General features: G+C 36.5%; 1 protein-coding gene across 1 annotated transcript; it reads right to left on the bottom strand.

Moving 5' to 3' along the window:
* Positions 1–918: 918 nt before the first annotated feature.
* ipp (intracisternal A particle-promoted polypeptide) lies at positions 919–10,876 on the bottom strand. The gene is made up of 10 exons (XM_065267537.2): positions 10,756–10,876; positions 8,870–9,241; positions 8,259–8,470; positions 7,807–8,026; positions 5,946–6,101; positions 5,688–5,855; positions 4,862–4,999; positions 4,472–4,594; positions 3,438–3,658; positions 919–2,501 (listed from the first exon to the last, which is right to left on the bottom strand). Exons 2-10 carry the CDS (start codon positions 9,201–9,203, stop codon positions 2,277–2,279), a joined length of 1,797 nt encoding a protein of 598 aa, XP_065123609.1. The 5' UTR covers positions 9,204–9,241; positions 10,756–10,876; the 3' UTR covers positions 919–2,276.
* Between the last annotated feature and the right edge of the window lie 139 nt (positions 10,877–11,015).

Below are 11,015 nucleotides of genomic sequence, written 5' to 3'. Positions count from 1 at the left end.
ATAATACAAAAGTCTTTGGAAAAGTGTATGGGCTTTTTGGGGGGAGAACCCAGTGTTCTTCTTTGGCCTACAAAAATACATCATCCTGCAGCACTCCATTCCCTAAAAACACTGTCGGATTGGACCATGCTTCAAACAAAAGCATATTCAGAAGAGCCCCAAAGACAAACTCAAAAATGCTGGAAGGGAATACAAATATATCTCTACAGGCCTTTATGTAAATCAGTCCATTTCAAAGAAATATTCAAAACGAAAAGGGATAGTTCACCTTAAAATTTAAATTCTGTCATTGTTTACTTACCCTCATGTTGTTCTTAACCTGTATGAGTATTTTATTTTGATGAACACAAAATATGATATTTTGTAAAATTTATGATTGGTAACCATTGACATCCATTGTAGGAAAACAAATATTATGAAAGTATTGTGATAAATGATGAAAAAGATATTTTGACAAATGATGGTAAGCACACAGTTGATGGTACCCATTGAATTCCATCATATTTGTTTTTCCTATGGAAGTCAATGGTTACAATCAGCTGTGTGCTTACCATCATTCATCAAAATATCTTCTTTTGTGTTCAACAGGAAAAAAATCAAACATGAGAATGAAAATTCTCATGAAAATGAAATGTCAGAATTTTAATTTTTGAGTGAACTATGACTTGACCTCAAACATCGTCAATTGAGCTTAGAGTGTTACCACAAACCCGCTCCTCGGTTAGGCACTGTAGTCCAGAAACACTGGGTTGTTATTAAATTCTCCTTCTAACCTCAGTATAACTATGCTGGTTATGCCATGCTGTCATGGCAACTACATTTTATAGACGGTTTCAGCAGTAACAACATAAAGAAGCGGCTTTTGTGGTCAACACGTAACTTCCGGTAAACTCTGCTAAGAATAAATATCAACAAAGTCCTTTTCGAGTGGTTTATTTATATAACAAGCAAAATAAACAACATGTAGATTACCTAGGAAACCAATACAATTGTTATTTTCGCTGAGGTATTTGTTCAAGAGTTCAGTTTACTAACTAGTCAGATCATTAAAAAAATAATGAAACCGGAATTACATTTCAGACCAGACGCGTAATCGCGTCATTGCACGTGCCTCCGATGAAACCGTCTATAAGATTACGTCTTTTTAAATCATTATGTCATACACTCCTAAAATGTTTTGGTTGAAGGCAAGTGCCAAACAGTCATTACATCTATATTAAAAATATAAAACTTTGTATCTGTTGAGTTAAACAAGTTATTTCCATGGTTGGTATTTTAGGTAATAAACTGTTAGTTATATTAGATTGAATACTCAGAAGTATTATTTCAACTGCTAGAATTTCAATTTATTAAAATAATTTATAATCATCAAATTGCTTGACACAATTTTTAGATTATGAAACACTTAGAACAAAGAGTAATGATACAAAACCAGTTAAATTGACTTAAATTAGGCAAATATGACACTCTAGATAAGCAATATACAGTAGAAAAAGTACAGAATGAGGAGCAATGCATTGCAGATGATAATAACAACTAGGGATGCTAAACAATTAATCGCGATTAATCGTTAGCAGAATAAAAGTTTTTTTTTACATCACATATGTGTGTGAACTGTGTATAATAAATATGTATATATATAAATATGAACACATTCATGTATAATTTTAAGAAAAAAAAAAGTATATATTAAGTATTTATATTTATAGATAATATTAATTATACATAAATATACAAATGTATATACACATGTAAACATTTCTAAAACATATACATGCATGTGTGTACATTTATTTATACAAATTCATATATGACACACATATATGATGTAAACAAAAACTTTTATTCTGCTAACGATTAATCGCGATTAATTGTTTAGCATCCCTAATAACAACACAAACCAACTCACACAAACATCTTTTTAAGCAGTGTAATGGCCCTAAATCAGAGTCGACATAATGCCTGTTTTTTTACTTTAAGCATTACAAAAAGCAGTTATACTAATGCTTGGTTTGGTTATGGTGCCAAATACAAATACACAAGTGGTGTTCAAAAAAGATATTACTGTATACTCCTTTTTCGTTCATTTCCTCCTTTATACACTCCTATATGCGCATCCTCAACTTAGCATCAGATGGATTTATACCTAGTGTCTGTCTTCACTCAGTTAAAATGATAACAAATAGACACAGTGTTATCTAATATAAGAGTCAAGTTGAGCAGCAAGTGCTGGGATGGAGTTGTAACATTGAATGTAAACAGTAAAAAGTGGCCAATCAGAGCACAGCTACGCCCCCATCACATCGACTAGTGATCATGTTACCGATCTCTGTCCAAGTGTCCAGGAAAGGGTCGTAGATTTCAACCGAGTCCACGGTGACGGGTGCTGAAAAGTCTCGACTGGAGGTCCGACCGCCCACCGCGTACAACATGCCATTGACGGCCACGGCGGTGACGCCGGCGCGTGGGACCGACATAGATGCCACCTCCACCCACTTCTCCTGTAGGAACACATAAATGAGGCTAATTATACACAAATGTGTTCGCATTAAAACTAGATTTATCATTTACTTTTAAGGAATACATTACCGTTTTTCAATATTTTCTATGTTCTTACCTCAACTTGGACGGATTAATACATACTTATCTTTTTTTAATGCGTACACTTAATCTTTGTACAGCACGTCGTGAATGTGAGTATTTAGCCTAGCCCAATTCATTCCTTAGGATCCAAACAGGGATGAATTTAAAAGGAACCAAACACTTTATCTGCTTAAAAAAATCGCCACGTTTTATTTTGTGCCACCATACTTACTCGTGTAACTACTCATGTCAAAGTCTTTAAATAGGGAAAACATGGAAATGTTTGGCGGCTTCTAAATTCCTTCAGGAATTAATGTGGCTAGGCTAAATGCTAACAAATTCACGTCGCACTGTACAAAGATTAAGTGTACGCATTGAAAAAAGATAGTTTTGTATTAATTCGTCATTAATTAAGTTGAGGTAAGAACAAAGTAAAATATTGAAAAACTGTAGTGTTTTCCTTTTTAGAAAATGTACAAAACATGAAACCATGACGCCAGGTTATTGTGGGTGTTCACAAAGCTACTACTGCTTGCTAACAGTATGTACTAAATGTGCTTACTGATGTATTTTAAGTAATTTTTATTTGTAAATATATTCTGTTTCCTAGCTTAAAGTCAAACATTTTATCATCCATTCGCCTATAAAAGAAATAGCGCACTTATTCTCATTTAAGGTATTGGACAAATGCAGAAAATGAACAAACTTCAATGTCACATTTATCTGTGGTTGGTTGTTGTACATTTTCCTCAGACACCTCTTCTGTTGCTGAATTTTTACTCAAATATAAAAAGTGAACTAGATTACGTTGGTAGTCAAAAGCCTCGCTATCTAACTAAACCTAGTAGTCGCACCTCCTCAAGGCAGTATTTCTCCACAGTGTCCAGAGACCCCAGGGCTTCATTCCAGCCTCCTACAGCGTAGATGCAGTTATTTAGACTAGCTACACCCACATACGCCCGTCGGGTCACCATGACAGGAAGGGCACTCCATCGTCGGGAGATAGGGTCATAGACTTCGGCCGAACGCAGCTCTGAACCCTCATCAGTAATGCCACCAATTACGTAGATAAAACCTGGAACATTTAACACACAAAAAAACATCACAATGTACACTAAAACTATGATAATGATGATGATGGTAGAGTTCATACATTTACACATAAGTACTGGGATATACTACTCTTTTACATACATTATTTGATTCAGCACACTTTTGTGCAAATGTAAAGTTGTCAAAATTGAGTTATGACTTAAATAAGTATCATAAATTACAAGATTATTATAATTAAGATAATTACAATTACGGTATGTGATCAAATATTGTGAGAATAGGCTTTATGCCCAGCTGCACTACTTCCTGAACTTCAGCCAGCTCCTTGTTTCCTGTCTTCCATTATTGGACAAACTGATTAATCCAGGTGTGCCTGACATCGGTAGTCACAAACAAACTGATTAATCCAGGTGTGCCTGACCTCAGTAGTCACAACAACAATAATCAGACACACCTGGATTAATCAGTTTGTCCAATAATGGCAGACAGGAAACAAGGAGCTGGCTGAAGTTCAGGAAGTAGTGCAGCTGGGCATAAAGCCTATTGCATATGTACAAAATTCACACCAAGAGCCTTTTAAGTTATTTTCTCTTTTTCAATGTTGTTGGAGTTGCTGCGTTTTGTATTTGCATGGTGATACAAAGTAACCCAAATGCAAATCGGGATGCACCCATGCTCTGTAGCATTTCATCGGTTTTTAAAGCATTTTTAAGAAGTTGGAGAAAATATCTGTGCATTCTGGATAAGTAAAGTGGCTAGTGTATGTATACTGTCAATGTAAGTGTTTATTATTATTTTAACCAGTTTATTACTCTCTTTATTCGGGTGGATGTACCTTGCAGTTCACAGCAGCCAAAGTAATATCGAGGTACTGCCATGCTTCCAATAACCTCCCATTTATTATCTTCTGGGTCGTATCGCTCCATGGTCTTTCCAATTTCTGAGCCAATCCAGCCTCCTAAAACACCATTTACATTAACAATATGCTATAGCATATGTATAGCAATGCTGAATGACCATAATATATGTGATCCAGTCTGTTTGTGATTTAATGTAATAGATAAAATCATCAAACAATATGTAAAGAACATTATTTGAAAATATAACCTTGATTTCTTATATATAGGGTCATGTTCAAGTGAAATCAATGACTGAAAATCACATTTTAAATGCTCTTAAACCAATAATTAGCTTATAAGGCTTTAACATATCAGAATTTTCTTACCAAGTGCATACAGAGCTCCATTACAAGAACAAACTCCCACCCCACAGCGAGGGTGGTTCAGAGACGCCACTGCCGCCCACTGCTTGGTCACTGGGTCATAGCGCTCCGTGCAGTCGAATATCATAGAGTCTTTTTCTCCTGTGAAACACATGATGGCTGTTTATCATTTTCTTTAAAGGTGCCTTCTTAATCTGATATCTACACAGAAGGTATGTGGCTTTATTGTTAGGCAGCAAAGTCCTTGATTATTACGCCAGAATGACAGTACAGTTCCTAGCCATATCTGCCTAGAAAATCACAACTTTAAATTTTTCGTAGTACACGATGTAACTACAAAAGAGTCAAGTTTAAAATAGGAAAAATATCGGAACTCTGGTTATTTTTTAGTGCGATGCTAATGGTCTAATCAGATTCAATGAATTATGCTAAGCTATGCTAAAAGTGCTAGCGCCAGACCCGAAGATCAGCTTAATGGGTTCCAAAACTGTAAAAATCAAATGTTTAAATCTAGGGGAGCTAGAAAATTTGCATATTTTCAAAAAAGTGGAGTGTCCCTTTAAGCACTGTAACAACACTGTAATTAATTGATCGTGTAATTTTAATGTTGGGGCGTACATCACAATGGTATGTTAAGATTGGCCTGTTTTCCAGCAGTCTTGGCATGCACAAGGTTTACATAAGGAGGGGGAAACAATTGTGTTTGAGACTCACGATATGTCATCACCATGTACATGTATTATTTCCCTATGCCTAGGTAAATACCGTTTTCCATTCTACGGCACCTTTAAAAAAAAAGCAGGTACCCCCCCAAAAAACACACACTCACCCCCCACCACATAGATCATGCCCTCCAGTACCGCCACCCCGAGACCACTGCGGGCCTGATGCAGAGAAGAGACGGTGGTCCAGTACTGACTGAACGAATCAAAGCGCTCCACACAGCTCAGAGCCCGACTGTCACTCCAGCGGCCGCCCTGCAGACGAGTGTAACCACCTGATGGATGAATTCAAGCAGAATTAAAACAACAGATGACAGTCACGTCTGGTCTATATAATTTCTGCATGCTTAAAGAAGTTTAGGTACCGATGGCATAGAGGAACTTGCGGGCCTTTTTCCTGGGGCGAATTTTGTCCATCTGCAAAAGGCTGAGCGGTTTGCTCTCTTTCGGGGACTTGCTGACCTCTGTGTACTCTCTCAGCAGCGTTTGTAACGCGACTCGCAAACTGAAGTCAGAAATACCTGTCAGGGAGAATTTTCTAGTTATAACCTTGAAATGAATCTTACAGTATTTGCCTAATGTGAAGTCTGGGGGAATGGTACAATATTTGCTTTTAATGTAGCCACAGGTTAGACTAAACTATGAAAATATGAGGTGTATGGTACAAAATGGACAAAACTGTTAAAGGGGACATATCATGAAAATCTGAGATTGCTTAAATTTTGGTCCCCAGTGCTTCTATCAACCTAAACAATATGATTAAGATCGACCCAGTAACTTAGTTTTGGAAAACCATTCTCCGCAAGCAGGTGATCATTGAAATTTGGCTCCCCTTGTGATGTCAGAAGGGGATAATACTGCCCCTTAATCTGCACTATCCAACCAAAGGACTGCAATTTAGTGCAGAGATCAACTCATTTGCATGTTAAAGGACACACCCAAAAACGACACATTTTGTTCACACCTACAAAGTGGCAATTTTAACATGCTATTTTAAATGATCTATATGCTATTTTGAGCTGGAACTTCATTTATGTACTCTGGGGACACCAAAGATTTATTTTACATCTTAAAAAAGTCTTGTGAAATTTCCTCTTTAAAGGTGCAGTGTGTAACTTTTAGAAAAATCTCTTGACAGAAATGCAATATAATATACGTAACTATATTATCAGGGGTGTATAAAGACCTCAAATAATGAACAATTATGTTTTAATTACGTAGCATAATACGTTTTTATCTACAAACACTGCGGGTCCCCTTTCATGGAATCCACCATTTTGTGTCACCATGTTTCTACAGAAGCCCTTAACGGACAAACTTTGTTTAATAAGTTGCCTCTGATGTAGATATGTTTGGCATGTGGCATCTACCGTAGCTTCTCTATGCATTTTAAAAGCGAGGGGTCAGCTGTTGACGAGCCATTGGTTGCAATTTGCAACCTCACCACTAGATGCCGCTAAATTTACACACTGCACCTTTAATGTATTTATAGTACAAAAGAAATTATTAAATATTAAATAATCTATTAAAATATACTAAAAAATGCACAAGCTCACAGATAATAATTGATTAGAGTTCATCTGTTCCTTCTTCTTCTTCTATGTGACCCTAGACCACAAGACCAGAGTCATAAGTATCACGGGTATATTTGTAGCAATAGTCAAAATGATAATTTTTTTATGCCAAAAATCATTAGGATATTAAATAAAGATCATGTTACATAAAGATATTTTGTACATTTCCTACCATAAATATCTCAAACATGTATTATCAGTAGTTATATCACATGTTGCTAAGAACTTCATTTGGACAACTTTAAAGGTGTTTTTCTCAATATTTAGATTTTTTGCATCCTCAGATTCCAGATTTTTAAATAGTTGCATCCCGACCAAATATTGTCCTATCATAACAAACCATACATCAATAAAAAGTCAGGTTTCAGATTATGTATAAATCTCAATTTTAAAACCCTTATGACTCGTTTTGCCCAGGGTCACATATCTGTTGAACCTCTTTTTTGATATTTTGTAGTCCTATTTTGTAGTAAAGTTTGCACGTGTTCTGTCTGTGTAAAATCTTTGTCAATGCAACATGCTTACAACATTTTTAATGCATAAAATATTTGAATAAAGAGTGAAGATTTCAATTGTTTAAAGTTGGCCACTACTGTGTATATAGACATAAAATATATAGATATGGATTATACCTCATGCTACAGTCACTTACCCTCGATGTACTTGTGAAGTCTCTGTGGAGACAGCAGAGTGAAGCGTATGGGCTCCAGGACCTCCACCATGTGCTTCTTCCTGAGAGGGATGTCATGGAGCAGCCAGTTCATACCAGCGGTTAATACCTGATACTCATCTTCAATCCTGAGCTCCTCACTGCGGAGCAGCTTTACCAGCTGATCTTTAGACAAACTGGAGAATTCCTCTGAAGAGCAAACCTGGCATGTGCAACATCAGCCCGTCAGATTAAAATCAGATGCACTTATGACAGTAAAATAGTAATCTTGTTGGGATCAAACCTATCAATTCTCAGTTTACTGCATTACACAACACTCACTAATACATGTGATGCTGCGATTTTATTTTTACTTGGAATTGAGCTACAAAAAGGCGAAGAACACACAGCAAGCATGGAGTTAATCGAAATGGAAAACATGAGTGTAAACTGACCTCTAGAAAGTGAACGTGGATGTAATCTTCAGTGAACTGTAACAACTCCATACACCCGATCTGTTCCAGGAACCGATAGACCCCCACGCAGTTGGAGGGGTCCATGTGAGAACGGAGGAAATCTCCACATACATCCACCACATCACTCAACTGCAGCATGTCTGCCGCCACCATCACCTCCTGTACATTTTCCACTGTCACATGTATACAACCTGTCAGGATCCAAGGAGGAACGGTGTTAAAAATGATGACTGTTAACTTCTTGTAATACTGACAGTTTGAATTTCCCAGACAGGGTTTAGATTAATCCAGGACTAGGCCTTAATTTAATTAGGACATAAGTAGTTTTTACTAGCAAACCCTACAAAACACTATACTGGTGTGCATCTTGAGACAAAACAACAGCACTGATATATGTTACGATATGTCAGTACAAGGTGTTTTTACATTAAGGCAGCTCAAAACTGCATTTTAGTCTGAGACTAGGGGTTAAGCCCTGTCTGAGAAACGACCCTAAGGGCTTGTGTAAGCAACTACTAATGCTTAACAACACAACTTATTAACTCACAGGTTAATAAAGTGATGGACAAACACATATCACAGCAGTATACCAGTGTAAATAAATTCCAGGAGCATTTCAAAGACATCAGCCTCCACTCCCACGATTCGAACCTCCTCCTCGTGGGCTTCGCTCATGGCTCCAGAGAACAGGGCAGTGAAATAAGGACCACTGGCGGCCAGCACCAGCTTGTGGACCTCGAAAACCCGTCCACCCACCAGCAGCTTCACGTCACAGAAATTAGAGCGAAGACGCATTTTGTTCATTTGTGCAAGAAGACGACCAGCGTGTCTCTCTGAGGAGTAAACCCCATGATCACCTGCTGCCCTGGCTTCATTAACTGCAGGATGCAGAGGGGAAAACAGTGATGGACTCGTGGAGGACATGATGTTTTCAGCTGGACAACACAGATGGACAATTTCACCTAACAACACAGAAAAATATATCATAATAAAATCAGCTAATACTTATCCAAAGTGACAGCATTCAGCATTCAGGTAATCAATCATTGTGAGAGAGTCAAGTAATTACGTATCTAAAAAAACTGTGGTGAAAATGTTCTGGTGTTGCTGCTGTATGGCAAAAAAAACTTTTGACGTGTTTTTTGGCTGTGTTCATTGTTTTGTCAGATTAAGAAAGAAATTTAAGAGTTGGTTTCACAGACAGGGCTTAAGTCTAGTCCAAGACTTAAATGCTTGTTTGAGCAGTCTTAACTGAAAGCAGCTTGCACTAACATATCTTAAACTATATCAGTGGCATTGTTCTGTCTCAAGATGCATATCAGTAATGGGTTTTTTTAGGGTATATTTATAAAAACTATGTAAATGTCCTAAAATAACTAAGGCCTAGTCCTGGTTTAATCTAAACCCTGTCCGGGAAACCACCCCTAAGGGTGCTTTGCAAAGAAAAATAATTTTCTTTGGTAATTTAATTTAAGCTTCTGCTACACACATCAAAACACAACTTCTAGACATGTAATAATAAAAAGTAAATATAAAAATATATTATATATAAAAATGCAAAAGAGATACAATATAATAGGGCTGGGTATCGTTTCAGATGTTCCGGATCGATTCGATTTCAATTCACAAACTATCAAATTGATTCGATTCCGATTCTCGATTAAATTTTCGATTCCGGTTCTCAGGTAGGTTTTTATACTCGATTCTCGATTCAACTCAATGAATATCGATTTAATACAAATACTATATTAATAAAAAAGAACAGTAAACAGCAGTTTACAAGTGGGTAATAAATAAAAAGAAATTAAAAGCCACAACACGTCTTTCTTGCGAAATCTAAAATGCTTCCATTCCTCCGTTCAATGTTTGCAGAAATAAATATGAAAAAAAAAATCGATTCTGCTCTTTGAGAATCGATTTTTAATCGACCACGTTTTAAAAAACGATTAATCGAAAAATCGATTTTTTTGCCCAGCCCTACAATATAAGAGATACATTAACAGATGCTTACAGATGCTCTGCACACCTGTGCAAGGGGTAATGCACTGTGCAGAAGAAGTGGAATGAATTTACATTTATGAAATGTTACACTCCAAAAATGGCTGGGTTATTTTTAGAGATAGCACCCTCACCTGTTTTACTTATGCAAACATTACATAATCATTAATGTTCATTATATAAAACAGCTTGACAGTCACAAACAAGCACAAACTAAAACAATGTATAAGGAGATCTTTAAGAATCACGTTGGTCAGAAAGTCATAGACCAACGAAAACGTGATAATATTTGAATAAAAGTTTTTATAATGCTTATAATTATATGATATACTTGATATGATTCTTGGTAATAATATATTGGACGCTTGAACTGAAATAGCCTGAGCTCAGACTACCAATCACGAAATTCAAAAGCTCATCGTGCAGAATAGTGAAGAGAGCAACAAACATATATACTTTTTAACAGAAATACACTTACATGTTTATGTGATTTTTCATATTCTCCACTTCATTTATCCATATAAGAAGAGACAGGACACACTTCCGCGTTCGCATCGAGTTTTCCGCCATCGTCATTTCCACCTGTCAGACCGAACTAATCGACTTGATCGTGTCTGTATGTAAACATACAAACAAACACATAGTTAAAGAAACACTTCAAACATGTCAAAATGTTTAATCTGTGGGGTTTGTGTTGTCAATAATAACAGCATTTTTCATGAATACTGTAAACTAAAC

This window comes from Paramisgurnus dabryanus, chromosome 6, assembly GCF_030506205.2.
Source record: "Paramisgurnus dabryanus chromosome 6, PD_genome_1.1, whole genome shotgun sequence".
NCBI lineage: Eukaryota > Metazoa > Chordata > Actinopteri > Cypriniformes > Cobitidae > Paramisgurnus > Paramisgurnus dabryanus.
The sequence above is the reverse complement of the archived record's forward strand: the minus strand, read 5'-3'. Positions and strand labels throughout refer to the sequence as shown.